The 17,637-nt window shown below is 53.3% G+C and overlaps 2 protein-coding genes and 1 non-coding gene across 15 annotated transcripts in view; all 3 read left to right on the top strand.

Moving 5' to 3' along the window:
• Positions 1-5,737, top strand: part of PUM1 (pumilio RNA binding family member 1) — a 130,745-nt gene extending 125,008 nt beyond the window's left edge. For all 13 annotated transcript variants that reach the window (XM_060089341.1, XM_060089340.1, XM_060089337.1 and 10 more), the window contains 2 exons: positions 406-598; positions 3,876-5,737. In XM_060089341.1, the coding sequence (XP_059945324.1) occupies positions 406-598; positions 3,876-4,007 (325 nt within the window). In that variant the 3' untranslated portion in view covers positions 4,008-5,737. The remainder of the gene's footprint in view (positions 1-405; positions 599-3,875) is intronic.
• Positions 1,468-1,552, top strand: LOC132484766 (small nucleolar RNA SNORD103/SNORD85). The gene has a single exon (XR_009531317.1). It is a non-coding gene; the product is annotated as a small nucleolar RNA SNORD103/SNORD85 (small nucleolar RNA).
• Positions 5,738-16,489: 10,752 nt separating the features above from the next.
• SDC3 (syndecan 3) overlaps positions 16,490-17,637 on the top strand; it is a 38,466-nt gene continuing 37,318 nt past the window's right edge. Inside the window, exon 1 of the mRNA XM_060089327.1 lies at positions 16,490-16,597. The gene's annotated coding sequence lies outside the window, so the exon portion shown is untranslated. The remainder of the gene's footprint in view (positions 16,598-17,637) is intronic.

The following is a 17,637-nucleotide window of genomic DNA, read 5'->3' as shown; positions in this document are numbered from 1 at the left end:
TGCTTGGCACTAGGGATCTAGATGCAAGTGAGACTTGTTCCTGGCCTCATTAAGCTCACAGAGGTGAGCAAAGAATTCATAGATTCTGATACCTGTTGAAATTACGCTCATTAACCAATTCAGCTGTTAACCAGTCTTGTGAACCTTCACTTACCTGAGCTTGTTACACTCACCTGTTAGAGGGTTGGGTTCTGGTATCCTCCAAGACCTGGGCTCGGCCATGGTTCACATCGGTAGTCACAGATGGCAAAGGTAGAGTCTCATAGAGCCAAACAGAAGAGGAATTAATCTGCCAAAAATATTAAGAGCTCTTTTGCTGCTGATCCTGAGGTCAGGGCAGAGGCCAGACAAGCACAGCCTAACAGGGTCCCTCTAAGAGTTGTCCCTGGATTTATCTCATTCCAGCAACGTTGTGGAGAAGTGTGTCACTCACGCCTCCCGTACGGAGCGCGCCGTGCTCATCGACGAGGTGTGCACCATGAACGACGGCCCCCACAGTGCCTTATACACCATGATGAAGGACCAGTACGCCAACTACGTGGTCCAGAAGATGATCGACGTGGCGGAGCCAGCCCAGAGGAAGATCGTCATGCATAAGGTAGGCCAGTCTGTGCAGATCTCAGCCAGAGAGAAAGCGCCGGGCCCTTGGTTCTTCTCATTTCTGAAGTGCAAAGGAGGGTGGGCATCTTGCTGCTTTTTGCAGACTTTGTCACTGGATTGCGTCTCATGCTATGCTTCTTTTTCCTTTTACCTGGAATGGCCATTATCCCTGTGTTTGCCGGCCCTCTGTCAGTAACTCACTGGTGTGAGTGTTAAACTCCGTCTTTGTGAGGGAGTCCCCGCCTCGATCTTAAGCCCATGTTTCCGCCCCTTGGCTCCTAGGAGACCAGCTTCTCAGTTCAGCACATCAACCCGCTTGCCTTATTTCCTTTCCTCCCTCTTCCCTTTCATCATTCATTCCACCACTGTTTACTGACTGAGCGCCTGCCCAGGGCAGTGCCTGACCTGGCGCGTTGACCTGGTGCCCACTGTGTGCCAGACGTCAGCACAGAGATGGCCGAGACTGAACCCTGCCCACGGAGCACGCGTGGGGAAGGGCGACGGGAAGCAGTGGTGAGACGTGAGAGCACGTGCCCGAGGCTTTGAGGGGAGGCTTTGCAGGAGGAGAAGTCTGGGCTACAGAGGAGTTAGGAAAAACGGACAGAAATCTGAACTGTTGGGTGCTGTGGGTGGGAGCTGGCACAGAAAGCACGTGAAGAGGCCGATGGCCTCAGAGCAGTCGTGGAGCAGGTCCAGCGGGCCCCACACAGACCACGGGGCCCGGGAAGCCGGACCAGCCCACAGGCAGGTGTGCCGCGCTGTGTCTGCGCTAGGCAGTGCTGTGAGCCTTCAGGGCTGCTGATCTGAACCCTCAGCCTTCGGGCTCTGAACTCACTCAGCCCTTCTCGATGGAGGGGATGGCCGTGGTCTGGCAGTGATGAGCCACTTGCCCTCTCTGAGAACAAAGTTCAGTAATGAGAATCTTGGTTATGGACTCAAGTTCTGAGCCAGATGAGGTACCCACCACTTCCAGTTCAAAACAAAACACAACAGAACACTGCGCTGGTGTCAGCCATGGCAATTGAAGGCTGGGGAGTCCAAAGTCCTTAAGCCGTGAGACTCAGATAGGCATGTCAAGACGCTGGTGAAGGCAGAGGGAATGTTGGAGACACACGGCAGGTTAGTTCATTCGTTCATTCATTCAACAAATAGTTAACAAGCATGCATGCTCTACAGCAAGCGCTCCTTTACCAACCAGGGCACTGTGTTGGTAGACACAGCAGTGTGGAAGATGGTTACACCGATGCTGGGGAAGTGCTGGGGAGAGCTGTGGGAGAATGTGGAGGGTGCCTGTTCTAATGCGGGGTGCAGAGAAGGCTCCCCAAGAGAGTGACATTGGAATAAAGCCCTGAACCTTTTCCAGGCAGAGGGAACCTAGAGCTTGAAGGTTTGGAAGCAGGAGACAAGACAGTGTATTTGAAGAAGTACAGCAAGTCCAGTGGGACAGGACTGTGGTGCCAGAATCACATCTACGTTTCAAATAATGGTCCTGACTGATGAGTAACTTGGAGGAGGGGAGGCAGCGGGAGATGAGGCAGTGAGGACTGGATGGGGGACTGTTAGAATAGTTCAGCATTTCCTTTAAATCAAGTGAAAAATGGAGTTCAACAATGTCGTACACGCACATGGGTTATTAGTTTTTTGTCTGGAAGAGGACAGGTGTAAAGGTTAAGTGGTCTCACCAGTGAGCCAGTGAGCCAGTCCTGGGAGAGACAGGTGAATGAATTGAATTTCACTTAGTTTCTAAAAGAAGAGCTACCAAAAGCAAGGGGGGTTTGGAGCCTCCAGTTCTAGTGACCAAAACATCAGCTGTGTATAGAGTCCAGACTGCAACCCAAATGAAAGTGTGGCATCCTTTCTATAGATGCGTTTAGGAAGGTTAGGCAAATGGTCCGGGTCACACAGCTCGGGGTTTGTAGCCTCCAGTTCTAGTGACCAAAACATCAGCTGTGTATAGAGTCCAGACTGCAACCCAAATGAAAGTGTGGCATCCTTTCTATAGATGCGTTTAGGAAGGTTAGGCAAATGGTCCGGGTCACACAGCTCAGAGTTTGAGCCAAGGACTGTGAATAGTTTTCCAGACAGGCTCCTAGGTGAGAATATAATAGCTGATACAGGTCTGTGTGCTGTGTGGGGTGCAGAAATGGTTTCTAGAGCCACTTGATCCTTCTTTGCTTTGAGGGCACAACGAAACAGACAAAATAGTCAGCCTAGAGCGCTCAGGCTTGAGAGCATCCATCTTCCTGGTACACTGTCCTGTGTTTTGAGTATGAGCGCGAGCTGCGATGGGGAAGCAGGTTAATGTTGTGGGTCTTCACCGTCTGTGTGGACGGTTGGTGGTTATGCAAATGACTGCGAACACAGTGTGTTATGTGCTGTAGCTGAGGTATGTAGAAGGCTCCATGAACTCACAGAAGAGGAAAGGGGGTTCCAGAGAGGAAGCGCCTCCCGAGTTGTCTGGGATGCACAGGACTTGCGGACATGAGTCTGCCCAGAGAACAGAAGAGATCCTCGTAGGGCTGATCGGAGTGTGCTTGGAGAGGGTGAAGGGTGAGGCTGGAGCAGAGCCATGGGGGACAGTGGGGAGAAGAAGAATTTCTGGAGGAAAAGAAAAAATTTCCGGTGGAGCCAGACAGTGGGGTTCCCATACCTCTGCTGTCCCTTATTAGCCATTTGACTTTAGATGAGTGACTTACCACTGTGCCTCCATTTTTTGGTCAGTGAAATGGGGATAATCACACCTCTCTTATGAAGCTTCAAAATGAACTGTGCTTGGCTTATGTTAGTCATTTTTATTGTCATCATTAGTAGCTTTTTGTGATTCTCTATGAACTGGAGAGCAGGGTCAGGTGGTGAGCACAGGATTCATGGTGCCCAGAAAGAAACCCCCGCTGCTCAGGAGAGCTGAGGTGCCTTGCGAGGGACCAGAGGGGCCAAAAGCCTCCTTGAGGGCGACACAGTGCAGGCAGTGGTGGACAGTGTGATTGTCAGTCTTGGGATGCACTTTCTCCACATACTGTTCTGGAAGTGGTCTGTGGCTGTCCGACCTCCAGAGCTCTCAGGTCCTGCCTCGGTGCTTAGGCTAGGAGCTGCTCCCCTCATCTGTTTGGTCAGTGCAGCCTGAGAATTCAGGGGCCCGGGTTGAGCCAGTGAAAGGTGTTGCTTATGAGGCGTGCGTGCTGGCGGGCGCCCTGTGGTGCCTGGGAGCAGGTTACCCAGGAGCCCGCCCGAACCTGCCTCAGGCCAGAATGACATGGACTCTGCTCTCTCCCCAGATCCGGCCTCACATCGCGACTCTTCGCAAGTACACCTACGGCAAGCACATTCTGGCCAAGCTGGAGAAATACTACATGAAGAATGGCGTTGACTTAGGGCCCATCTGTGGCCCCCCTAATGGTATTATCTGAGGCAGTGTCTCCCCCGTCCCCTTGTTCCCACTGACCTCACTGGCCCACTGGTGAATCCAACCAGCAACCAGAAATATTCTAGTGTAGAATCTGAAATGGGTAAATGGTTGCTCCAGGATTACCCACTCCTCCCAAAAAAGGAATCAAATCCACAAGTGGAAAAGCCTTTGTAAATTTGTTTAATTTTATTACGCATAACATGTACTAATTATTTTTTTTAATTGACTAATTGCCCTGTTGTTTTACTGGTGTATAGGATACTTGTACATAGGTAACCAATGTACATGGGAGGCCACATATTTTGTTCAACGTTGTATCTATATTCCACATGTGGAAACTTTCAGGGTGGTTGGTTTAACAAAAAAGTTTAAAAAAAAAAAAAAAAGAAAAGTTTTTAACTCATTTGCCTCGCTGGCAAGTTTTGCAAATAGCTGTTCCCCAACTCCTCATTTTAGTAAAAAAGAAAAACAAACAAAAAAACCTGAGAAGTTTGAATTTTAGTTAAATGACCCCAAACTGGCATTTAACAATGTTTATAAAAATATATATATATATAAATATATATATATAAAATGAAATCATTTCAGAGTTGCTAAAGCTTCAGTTTATGACATTAAGTTTATGAAATTTCTAAAAATTGCCTTTTTTGGAGACTACTATGCTGAAGAAAATAGTGTAGTCTATTTTGTGAGGAGGAGATGTGAGCACCCAGAATGTCTTTCAAGGCCAGGCGGGTATAATTGTTTACTGCCTACTGGACTTTTTTCTGTTAACATTGAAAGGCAAAATCTGATTACTTAGCATGAGAAAAAAAAAATCCAACTCTGCTTTTGGTCTTGCTTCTATAAATATATAGTGTATACTTGGTGTAGACTTTGCATATATACAAATTTGTAGTATTTTCTTGTTTTGATGTCTAATCTGTATCTATAATGTACCCTAGTAGTCGAACATACTTTTGATTGTACAATTGTACATTTGTATACCTGTAATGTAAATGTGGAGAAGTTTGAATCAACATAAACACGTTTTTTGGTAAGAAAAGAAAATTAGCCAGCCCTGTGCATTCAGTGTATATTCACACCTTTTATGGTCGTAGCATATAGTGTTGTATATTGTAAATTGTAATTTCAACCAGAAGTAAATTTTTTTTTCTTTTGAAGGAATAAATGTTCTTTATACAGCCTAGTTACCTTTTAAAAAGAATAAAATAGCTTGGTTTTATTTGTCATCTAGTCAGATAGTAGCAAGATCCTTTCTAAATGTTATTCAAGATGATTCAGTTCATACTAGTGGTTTTGGTTTTTTTTAATCCTAAAAAAGTACTGTTTTGCTTATTTTGTGACAGTCAAAAGGACGTGCAAAGTTCAGCCCCGCCCTAACTTTCCTTACAATCAGAGCCCCTCTCACCTTGTAAAGTGTGAATTGCCCTTCCTTTTTGTACAGAAGATGAACTGTATTTTGCATTTTGTCTACTTGTAAGTGAATGTAACATACTGTCAATTTTCCTTGTTTGAATATAGAATTGTAACACTACACGGTGTACATTTCCAGAGCCTTGTGTATATTTCCAATGAACTTTTTTGCAAGCACACTTGTAACCATATGTGTATAATTAACAAACCTGTGTATGCTTATGCCTGGGCAACTATTTTTTGTAACTCTTGTGTAGATTGTCTCTAAACAATGTGTGATCTTTATTTTGAAAAATACAGAACTTTGGAATCTGAGTTTGTACTTTATTATTATTTTTTTCCAATATAGTGCCCCGGGACAGACAGCCCTTTCCTTGTTTGTCCCTCTTTGTTTCTGCTTGTTTTGTTTTGTGTTTTGTTTCAAAATCAAAGACATAACCACATTAATCAGGATGTCCAACTGCTTTTGAAAAACCAGAATATTCGCCTTCCTGGGCCCAGAGTCTGTGCACACATCATGGGGCGCATTCTCAAAAAGCCTGAGCCCCACGATCTGCCTGGTTCTCTACGGTGCTCTTCATTCACTCCCTCTGGCCTCTGCACCGTTTGTGGGCCCAGGGTCTAGATTAGAATTCAACAGATTACAAATGTCTCCTGGCCAAGTGTTGGCTCCTAATTTTCTGAGGCAGGGTGGTAGGTAAGGCATCTGTCCAGGCCTCCCTGCCCTGAGGCCCCCTTTCCTCTCCTCTGTCTGTCTGGGCTGCTCCTGTCCACACCCTGCCCTTCCAGGCCCACACACCAGGGCTGGCCCAGGCTGGCCCATTATCCTAGGTTGCTCATCTTAGCATCACATAAGGGACCTCTTCCAGCTTTGAGTTCAGGAGGCTCTAGCTCACTGAGGTACCTGTCACCTGTGCCTTAAGATGCCCACCTTCCCTTCTTTACCACCTTTGCTTCAGAAGCAGCTTTGGCAAAAAGCCACCACTGAAACTTAGACCAATGTTGGCGCTGAAAGTGGAGCGTCAGGGTGCGCGCAGAAGGGACTTTGCATGGTCCCCTCCCAAGGGTGAGGGACGGTCACTAGCAGGCCCTGTGGATCCCGGGAAGAAAGGGACAGAAAGGTAGCTGAGCTAATGGAGGTTTCAAGTCCAGGACCTGATTTTGCCTTAGTGACTGTAATCGGGTCATTCCCCAACCCTCTTCCCAGGCCGTAGCTGTCGTGGGCCTGCCAGAGACAGCATGCTGGATGGAGGTGGCTCTGGAATCAGACCAGGGTTCACATACGGCTCCCACTACTCATTGTGTGGGCTGGTGTTACTTCACCCAATGTTTAACCGAATCCCTTGCTGGAAATTGATGGAAGGCGATATCGTGTATGTGAAGTGGTTCTCACATCACGTCATGGAAAGTTATAGCCGTTAGCTGGTTATAGTTTTACTGGACCCTTGCAGAGGCCATGTACAAATTAGGCAAAGCAGGAGGCTTGGATATCTTTCCCTTCCATGGGTCTACTATCTGTGTCCTTGAGATGGTAATTTTGCCTGTCTGAGCCTCAGTTTCCTCTTCCATAAGTTTGGAGTAACACCTCACGGAGCTGAAGTAAGATGGAATTGTTAATAAACGTGTCAAGTGCCTGGCACTTGGGTGCAGGTTTGCTTCTTTTCCACCTGGACTGTTTATACTTGGACTTTGTAATTTGGGTGTTTTTTTTTTTTTTCTCTCCCTTTATTCTTAGCATTTAGTGTAATGTTTTGTGTTTGTGTTTTTAGTGGTAACAAAGCAAGGTGCTAGTTTAGATACGTGATACCTCCCGCGCCTTCCATCCTGTGTCTTTGAGGCCTGGGGAGGCTTTGCAGTCAGACAAATACAGGGTTTAATCCCAATTGCCTTTTATTACCTGGGTCATCTCTCTGAGGCCCAGTTTTCTTCTCTGTGAAATGTGGGAAAAACAGTACTTTATGTCCAAGGTTGGTTGTGAGGATGAAATAACAAGCCTTAGCAGAATGCCTGGCACATTGGCATAATAAATGAATGGTGTTTATTGTTTTTTTACCTTTAAAATCACTCATCCAATGGCTGTGCACACGTTTTGGGGAACAAAACAATGCTTGTCCATTATGTACAGAAGTTTACGTAAAGACGTTTGTCATGAACCATCTCTGTGCCAGGCACCCAAGAAATGGTTTTTTGGTGGGGTTTTTTTTGTGGTACGCTGGCCTCTTACCGTTGCGGCCTCTCCCGTTGGGGAGCACAGGCTCCGGACGTGCAGGCTCAGCGGCCATGGCTCACGGGCCCAGCCGCTCCGCGGCATGTGGGATCTTCCCGGACCGGGGCACGAACCCGTGTCCCCTGCATCGGCAGGCGGACTCTCAACCACTGCGCCACCAGGGAAGCCCGAGATGGTTTTTACATGTTCTCTAATTCCTCACAACAGTCCTGCAAGAAATGTGGTGGTCCTCATCGTGTAGATACGGAGACGGGTTCCGGGTTCTGATGCAAGTCTTTGGGTCAGACCAATGCTTGGCCTGAGGCTTCCCTTGGTGCCTCATGGGAGGGTTTGGGGCTGGGGTGGACCCCTCCCTCTGCAGGATTGGGTTTCAGGGAGCAGGCTGAACCTCCTCATTTTACCAACTGCTAACGAGTCTGCCCAAGGATGTGAGGTCCTGGGCTGCCGCTGTGTAGATGCCCGCATTCTAGATCTCTTCCAGAGACCCTCCAACATGGACTCCTCACACTCTGTATAATAATCCTTTGCCTAGTCACAGGGCTTTACAGTTTACAGAGCACATTCATATTTGTGATGACTTTGATCCTCTTGAAAGCATTAGGGAGAAACGTAAGGTGGATGTTATCAGCCCATTATTCAGATGAGGTGTTTGGGACCCAAGACACAATGAGTTAATAACCAAGTAAGGATTTTATCTGAAGTTTCCTGACTCCAAGTTCAGTGCTCTATCCGTGCCACCTTGCTCTTGCCACCTTCCATCAGCTCCAGGGATAGCTGGTCTCTCTAGTTGGGTTTCCAGAGAAGTGTGAGGCACTGGATAGTTCGGCATTTCGCGGGGAGGAAAACTGTGACTTCATGTAGTTGCCAGCTGCAGCCACACGAGGGTGCTGTTGCCTAAGGAAAGCATTATAGAGGCGTAAGGGCTCAAGGCTCCAAGGTCAGGGCTTGGGATGTTTTTCTCCAGGCCTGAGGGGCTCCGGAGTGAAGAGTCCCATCTCATCCAGAGACCTCAGGTCTGGTATCTGCTCTAAGACTAAGCTTCCCCACTTCCTTCCCTCCCTCTGCTTTGGGGTGGCAGGGTATGGTCACGGATCTGGCTCACAGACCCTAGCTTTGCCTTTGCCTCACTGTGTAACCCCTGACAAATCAGTTTCCCCAACTGTCACCTGGCATGGTAGCCCAGCCCTGCCACCCTCACAGGGCTGGTATGAGGTCAGATGGTTGGGGCTGAGGAGGGTGGCCCCATGCCTCTGTTAACGTGACCCGAGGCCCTGGTGTCTCTTTGGGGGCTACATCTCTGGCTTATGTGTCAAGCTTTCAAACAATGAAAATGTCCAAGTCTTTTTATGACCCAGAGCTGCCTAGCTTCAAATCCCAGCTTTACCAGCCCTCTGTGACCTTTGTGAGTCATTTAACCTCTTATTATGGGATAATAATAGTCCTACTTCATAGGGCACACTGGAAGCATTTGGCACATAGCAGAGTCCCCCAGGCCTCTCCTCAGAGCCCAGGGGCCAGAGTCCCCCGCACTCTTGCCCTCTGCCATGCCCCTTCCCAGGGCTCCTTGCAGGAAGCTGGGAATTAAGTTTGGTGTTCCCAGATCTGATCCATTTTCAGATGAGAAGACTGAGGCCCAGGGCAAGGGGAGTGACCTGCTCAGGGACACACAGAGGGTGAGGGACGAAGCAGGGACCTGCCTGTGCCACGTGAATGCAGTTACAGTCGCCCCCTCCGTATCCATGGGAGATGGGTTCCAGGACCCCTGTGGATACCAAAATCCACCGATGCTCAAGTCCCTCATATAAAATGACATAATATCTGCATATAACCTACGCGCATCCTCCTATATACTTTAAATCATCTCTAAATTCCTTATAATACCTAATGCAATGTAAACACTATGTAAATAGTTGCCAGCGTGTGGCAAATTCATGTTTTGCTCTCTGGAACTTTTTGGAATGTTTTTCCAAGTATTTTCCATCCGAGGTTGGTTGAATCCATGGATGTAGAACCCGAGGATGCGGAGGGCCAACTGTCCTTGCTCCTTGCCCACCTCCTGCCCTGGGATGGCAACTCCCTCAGCACCTGGATCTGTGACTGGCCCACAGCAGCGGCTCAGGAACATGAGGGTGAGCTTTGCTAGTCTCTGTGAGTCTCAAAGATAATAGTCCCACAAGACACATGAAATATCTCAGTGACAGTCGTACTCACTCAGATTCCATGGTGTTGGGGCAGGAGGGTCTCCCACCCCCCTCAATCTTTCTCACTTTCCCCTCACCCCCCCCTTCCCCAATTCCAGGTCACTCTCCTCCACTGGCTTTTTTGGTTGTCACCCAGCTGGGCTGCTCTAGCCCCAGGATGAGGTGAGAAAGAAAATATATTTTTAGAGAGGCTTTTTTTTCTTCCGGGGAAATGACTTCAAATGTGCAATTTATTCCCAGGAATGGGGGTGTGTGAGTGAAATGGCTTCTGGAATGGCAGTGCCCTCGTCACCTCCTGCTGTCTCCTCTTCCTCAGCATCTCTGCTGACCCTTCCCCTCTCTCCTTCCTCTCCCCCATCCAAGGGAAGAGGGCAGGTGTGTGAACACAGCTCCTGGGCCTGGGCTCTCCCCCCATCCCCCAACCCGACAGCCACTTCCGAGGCCCGTGACCTTGGACTGGCTAAAGGGGGCCACAGGGAGTCATGGTCTTGGATTTGAATGAGGTCTTGGTTGTGGGATGGGTCCTACCTCAAGAGTCTTTGCAAACAACAAGGCAATCAGTCAAGGAGAGGGGCGTGGGTAGAGCAAACCCCAGGGCAGGTAGCAAAGCAGCCTAGGTTCTGCCACAGACTGACTGTGTGACCTGGGGTCAGTCACTTCTACTTTTCAGGCCTCAGTTTTCTTACCTGTGAGATGGGCAGATGAAGGGGTGGAGTGAGGAGAGCAGCTCAAGGCCCTACATACTGTCATTCTAGGTTACAGTGAGCAAACCTGCAGAATCTTCTCAGCCTCATCCACACAGAGGACCTCTGACGCCTCCAGCTCGAGCTCAAGACTTCAGAAGCTCTCCTCCCTCCCGGGTGGGTGGAGCCTCAGTGTGACCACTTCAGAGCACCCACTCTCCAAGGCCGGCCAGCCATGGCTCAGTGGAGGTGTCACCACCACCATGAAGCCTTCCTATATTCCCTCCACGACACCCAAAGCCTCAGAGTGAGGTTAACCTCTCCCTGCCCAGTCTCCCCGCTGGCTCTGCTAGACTGTGGATGGCATCTGGCGGGGCTGTGGGTTTCTGTTCACAATTAATGTAAAATTAATGAAGCTTAAGCTTCAGGGCCCCTCACTGGCACAACCCCCTTCCAAAGCCTGTTCCTAATTTTGTATTTGTGACCCCCGTCAAACTGTATAAGCTTCAGGCCCCACAGAGTCGGACCTACGCCTGTTTTCATCCCTGCCCAGCCTGAGGGCAGAGCCCACCTCTCTCTTGGAACAGTTGCTGTTTCGGCAATTCCTCCTGCACGTGCCGCCACCACCCTGCCCTGGCTGGCCTGGCACCTGGGCCAGACTGACCCAGAGACAGGGTGTCTGCATCCACCTGTCCCTCCTGCGTGGCCAGCCCTGCTCTGTGGCTCCCAGTGCACTCATCTCAAACAAAATCAGACTTCCTCCCCCATCCCCACACCTGCCTCAAGGGGCCTCCCGGGAACACTTTGGGTCCTTAGTTTGCAAACCCCCAGCTCACAGACCTAGCAGAGGCCTGGGTTCAAATCCTGGCCCCATGCCTGGCTGCTGTGTGCCAGGGGGACATCACCCACCCTTCATCTTGAAGGGACTTGCCCAGAACACGGGGTAAGGGTGCTCAGGAAAGGCTCGAGGCATGGCCCTTTGAGACCCTCACACAGGCAGGTCCCTTGGTGGGCAGGGGGCCCCCCACAGATGGAGGCCAAGCCTTCCCACTCTTGCTCAGGCCCTGTGGACTCCCTCAGCAGCCGCTCAGCTTATCCCGTGATACTTGCTGGGGCAGCAGACAGACAGTCAGAGTCTCCCCAAGTGCCCTCTGTGGGCCCTAGATCAGAGCCTTCTTGCCAGAATCCTGCTTTGGTTCCTGATTTCGGGGTCAATAACATCAGGACTGATTTCATTCAGACTTTTCTCAGAAGCAAACCCGGGTTCTTGGCCTCCTGGACAAGGCTGGAAGTTACGATAGGAGAAGGTGGGTGCAGAGGGGGCAGGGGGGACGTGGGGGCAGCCCAGGAGAGGCAAAGACTGGTTTTCCCAGGCTTGTGATTGTCTTGAGCTGGAGGGTCAGTTAGGATTGCAAAGTTCCCTGTGGCCACAGGGGAGGGCACAGCAGTGGTCTGTCAGCACTCTCACTTCCTGGCTGTGTAACCCGGGGCCAGTCACCCGGCCCCTCAGGGCCCCAGTTTCCCTAGATGTAAAATGGGGGGCCAGTAAGGAGCGAACGCGTGCATCGTGCTCCCTGTGTGCCAGGCTCCGCTGGAAGGGCTCCTCTCGGCTACAAAGCTGGGAGGCAAGGGTGTTTGTTGTACACAGATCACACGGCTGTGGGGAGGAGTGAAGGACAGCGTTCCTGGCAGGTGCCCTGAACAGTGCCTGGCGAATAGCAAGCCCTCAGGAGGTCCTGGCCCTCATTATTACATGGCAGTGTGAGTTCCAAAGAGCCAGTCTGTTTAGCCAAACCTCCGGGGGCAGGTGGCGTCAGGCAACCACTACTGAGCACCTACTGTGTGCCAGGCCCAGAAATGCAACTCCAAATAAGGCAGCTCAGGCCTGGAGCTCAGAGATGCCGACTGAGGCCTCCACTTCCCTTTTGCTGCCTTGTTGGAGCCAGGAGCCCTGGCCAAGGGCAAAGAAAGGTCTCATTGGGGAGGGTGGTGAGGCCTGGCTGTTAGGCATGCCTGTGGGGGGTTATCTGGTTTCCAGGCTCATCTGAGTGTGTCCACCAATTGGTTGTGTCCATGTGACAGTGTGGATCCCCTCACTGACTCTTTTTTTTTTTTTGTGGTATGCGGGCCTCTCACTGTTGCAGCCTCTTCTGTTGCAGAGCACAGGCTCCGGACACACAGGCCCAGCGGCCATGGCTCACGGGTCCAGCCGCTCCGCGGCATGTGGGATCCTCCCGGACTGGGGCATGAACCCGTGTCCCCTGCATCGGCAGGCGGACTCTCAACCACTGTGCCACCAGGGAAGCCCTCACTAACTCTTTAACTCACTCATCAAATACTCCCCAACAGACCTCTGCCCCTGGCATTACAGTGTAACCATTAAGAAGACCCTGGGTCAAGAGCTTAGCTCTCACTCGCCAGCTGTGTGACGTTGGACACATCTCCTGACTTCTCTGTGTCTTGACTCATCATCTAAAGTGGGGATAATGTCAGTGTGCACTTTGTAAAGCCATGCCTGGCATATAGTCAGCTCTGTTTGGGTTCCGCGATTATTGTCCGTTGGGGATACTGAGGTGCTCCCACTTCAGTGGGGGGTGGTGACAGATGGTAGAGACTGAAAGGGGGGGAGGGCAAGGATGGGCACTGGCTGGGGCAGGACAAGCCCTGCCCAAGGAAGTCAGGCAGGCTCTCCCGAGGGGCCAAGTGGGCCGTGGGAGTTGAGCTGGGCGGGGGGGCAGCAGCAGGTGCCTGTGTGGATGGGAGGGCAGGTGAGGGAGACCCTGAGATGCTGGGACGTGGCTCCAATGCACAGGTAGTCGTGGGGGAGGGGAACTACACGGAGCATCGGGTGCTGGAATGTGGTGAATGTGTGCAGCTGTGAACCCCAGAAGAGCAGAGCGGGGGTGGGGGGGATGGAGGGGTGGGGTTGGTGAGGAGTGGGATGAGAGCGGTGGCGTCCAGACCTGGCTCAGTTCGGGCTGTGACCGGTATCTCTGAGGAACAGCAGATGGCGTTCCTGGCCTGTCCAGCCCAAAGATCTTCCCCCTCCCCCTCCTCAGGACGTCAGGGAAGAGGGCTGCTGCTGCCAGAAGTCTTTTTTTTTTTTAAATAAATTTATTTATTTTATTTATTTATTTTTGGCTGCATCGGGTCCTCGTTGCTGCACACGGGCTTTCTCTAGTTGCGGTGAGTGGGGGCTACTCTTCGTTGCGGTGCGTGGGCTTCTCATCGCGGTGGCTTCTCTTGCTGCAGAGCATGGTGTCCAGGCGCGCGGGCTTCAGTAGTTGTGGCACGCGGGCTCAGCAGTTGTGGCTCGCGGTCTCTAGAGCGCAGGCTCAGTAGCTGTGGTGCTCGGGCTTAATTGCTCTGCAGCATGTGGGACCCTCCTGGAGTAGGGCTCAAACCCGTGTCCCCTGCATTGGCAGGCAGATTCTTAACCACTGTGCCACCAGGAAAGTCCCTAGAAGTCTTAGAACTGACAGGAACCTCTGAAGGTGGGCCGTGCTCACGGCCCATCCTGTGCGTGGAGACTGTTCTAATGGCCTTCCTGATCGCTAGTTTTTGGAGCCTTGTATACCTGCCAAGACAGAGTACTCACTACCTCTCAGAGTAGCCACTGCCATCTGTGGCCAGTTCCAACTGTTCCAAAGTCTTTCCTTGCACAGAGCTGACATCTGGTGTCTCATACCCCCTACCCTCACCCTGTTGGCCCCAACTCTGCTCTTTGGGGGCTCCTCAGAACCAGTCTGTTCCCTGGGCCTGTAGCAGCCCCTCTGGGAGGTGACTGTCCCTACATCTGGTCCCTTACTTTATAAACATCATCCCAGCCACCTTTATTGAACCCCCAGTACAAAGCCAGGAAGAGCTCATTTAATCTTCACAACCTGGCACCTGGCCCTGGGCCAGTGTTGTGTGTGGCACACACAGGCACTCACTTTACCTTTGGATGATAAATGAATGAACGAATGAATGAACCCCATGTGATTATTATTCCCATATTACAGTTGGGAAACTGAGGCTCAGAGAGGTAAACTCACTCATCTAGAGTCACCCAGCTCACAACTGGCAGAACTGAGATCTGAACCCAGGTATCTGCCCAACCCAGAGCCAGAACTCTTCAACTCCAAGCTGTGCTGCCTCAACTGGAACCAGCTCCCCACCTACTGGGTCCCATCAGCCCCTCTCCATCCATCTTCCCAAAGTGCCCAAGGGTCAGAATTCCTCAAGGTTTGGCACTGGGATTCCCAGAGGCTGGGACCTCAGAATTCCTAGGGATTTTTGAATCTCAGAGAGTTGGAAAGTTTCCCTCCCTTCCTCTCCAAATCTCTGCCAAGGGGCAGCTGGCCTGGCCTTACATACCCTTTAGGGATGGGGCTCTCACTCCCTTTCAGGGATGCAGCTCTGCCTAATGAGCTGACCTCTGACCTCTGGACCTCCTCTCAAGGTCCCTGAAGGACCAGTCCAGGTTCCTCCGACACCCCCAAATCATGGCTGGTGCCTGAGTTTGTTCCTCCGGCCCACCCGGCACTCACCCCTACTGGCTCCATGAGTCCTGGTTTCAGTTCCCTTTTCCTTGGGGGAAGTGTTCCAGTTTCAGCTCAATGATTTCCCATCTCCTGACGGCAGGCCCTGCACTGGGTGTGGGGACATGGGGGCTGAGGGCAAAGACTTTCCGCCTGCCAGTGCTAGCAAATAACCTCCCCTCTCTGGGCCTCGGTTTCCCATCTAGGAAGTGGAGCTATTGATAGCACCTACTTCATGGGGTCACTGAGAGGGTGAGATGAGATAACCCCTGTAAACCACTTGGCATGCGTAAGGGCTAAATAAATATTTACCCCCTTCTTCCCCCAAAACAGGTGGGTGGGGGGTGACTGGGAGGTGAGTGGGAAACACATTCATTGATTCAACAAATTTGTATTGAGCCACTGCTACGCACCAGGCCCTGGGCTAGTGCTGGGGACACAGCAATGAACAAGACGACACAAACCGCTGCCCTCCTGGGGCTCATGTGCTAGTGGTGGGAGACCCCAGTGGGTAAGTGAAGTGCCTCGTATGTCAGGTGAGGATAAAGGCACCAGAGAAACGCACAATGACCACGTTTGGGAAAAGGAATGTGGGGCAGGGGCAGGGGCAGGGGTAGGGGGGTCTGCATCCTACAGTGAGGAATCTGAGTCTCAGAGAGCTGGGGACACCTGCCTGAGGTCACACAGCTGGTGGGGAAGCAGCACTAGGCCAGGTCTACCCACCCCAGTGACAGGGCCCAAAGGGGGCCACGCCTGCTCTGAGTTCCCGCTGCCCACCCGTGGAGACATCAAAGCCCAGTGGACTCAGATGACCTCTGTCCCCCTCTGTGGACCGGCTTGAGGGCGGGGGTGATGGGTCCTGGGAGAGCCAGTGAACCGAGTCGTTAGCGGGGAGGGTATTAGTGGTCACGCAGATGCGACCCATCTACCCAGACCCTCCGACAAGCCGGGTCGTACCCCGCATCCCCACGAGGGGTCCTTCCCCTCCAAGCCCTGCGACGGCCCAGGGAGGCGCGCGCTGAGGGACCCCGTCCCCAGAGCGAGCCTCCGCGAGGCCGGCCACCCGTCTCAGTTCGCACGTTCCCCCCCCCCACCCGCCTCATCCCGCGGCGGGCGGGCGGGCGCGTGTGGGGCGCGGGGGCACCCGGGCGGCCCCGGGCGGCAGGGGGAGCTCAGCGTCCAGCCCCGCCCCTCCCCGCCCCTCCTCCCGCGCTGGGGGCGGCCTGGCGGCGGCGCACGCTTCCTGCAGGCGCGGCGGCCGTGGGCGCGGAGCTGCCGGGCGGAGCCGGGCCGCCGAGCCGGAGCCCCGACCGAGAGCGCGCCGGGCCAGCCGCCGGGCCGCGCCGCCGTCACCGCCGCCTCGGGAACAAAGGCGCCCGCCCGCCGCCGCCGCCGCCGCCGCCATGAAGCCCGGGCCGCCGCACCGCGCCGGGGCCGCCCACGGGGCTGGCGCTGGGGCCGGAGCCGCGGCCGGGCCAGGGGCCCGCGGGCTGCTCCTGCCGCCACTGCTGCTGCTGCTGCTGGCGGGGCGCGCCGCGGGGGTGAGTGCTTCCCGCTCCCGCGCCCCGGCTAGCGCGCCGCGCCGGCCTGGGTGGGGCGGGGGTCCAGTGCCTGGCCGCCCGCGCCTCCCGGGGGCTCGTTTCCCCGGGGGCGGGACCCTTCCCCGTGGGCGGCCTGGGGTCCGGGCCGGGGTCCGGGCGCGGGGCCGCGCTGGGCGTGTCTCGGGTCTGAGCAGACGTGGCTTTGCTTCGTGGGTGTGCCCGGACCGCGGCCACTTTTAGGGAATCGGGTCGCCTCCCCCTGCGAGGGGAGGGCGTGCGTTAGGTTCCTCCCTCCGAGGGTCGCGGCGGGAGGGCAGGGGGGCCCGGGGAGGGGGAGGGGGAAGGGGACCTGTGTGAAGGTGACCTGAGGGGGTGGGTGAGTGTGACCGCGTGTGTGTCCACCTCCGTGGAGGGTGCTGGGACCTGTGGGGTGTGCACGGGTGAAGGATGAGGCGTGAGGACCAGTCCATCCCCATGGATGGGGGCCATCGTGCCCTACCTGCGTGTGGTCGTGTCAGGGTGACCCATTGTGCACGGTGTGTGCCGGAGACGGGCTGGGAACTGTTGGCCATGCTGTGTGTGCCTACAGGGGGTGAGTGTGTTGAGGGGGAGATCTCTGTGGTGGGTGTGTGTTCCAACCCATGCGAGTGTGTGTGCGTGTGTGTGCAGGCGTGTGCTGGCAGGTGCATGGGTTACCCCGTGCGTGGAGCATGCACCCCTGAGTGGGGCCGAGTGTGCAGGTAGCGGTGAGTATGTATGTATGTATGAGGTGACCCCTGGGTGTCCCTTTGAGTGACCGCAGCAGCCGTGGGGTTGAGCTCAGTCCCAGCTCCATCATGGGGAGCAGGAGGAAAGGCCACCTCCTCCCTTTTGAGGGACCCAGGTCCCAAGTGAGTTCCCTATGGGCATGTGTCTAGAGCCTGGCCAGGGCATGAACTGGGGGGTTTCTAGGCCCGATCCCCTTGGTTGGTTCTAGGAGCTATGCCTGTCCCCCATTCCCCAGGCTGAGAGGGACCCAGGCCTCTCAGGCAACCGCCCCC

This window comes from Mesoplodon densirostris, chromosome 2 (assembly GCF_025265405.1).
Source record: "Mesoplodon densirostris isolate mMesDen1 chromosome 2, mMesDen1 primary haplotype, whole genome shotgun sequence".
Taxonomy (NCBI): Eukaryota; Metazoa; Chordata; class Mammalia; order Artiodactyla; family Ziphiidae; genus Mesoplodon; species Mesoplodon densirostris.
This window is presented reverse-complemented; position numbering and strand designations above follow the sequence as displayed.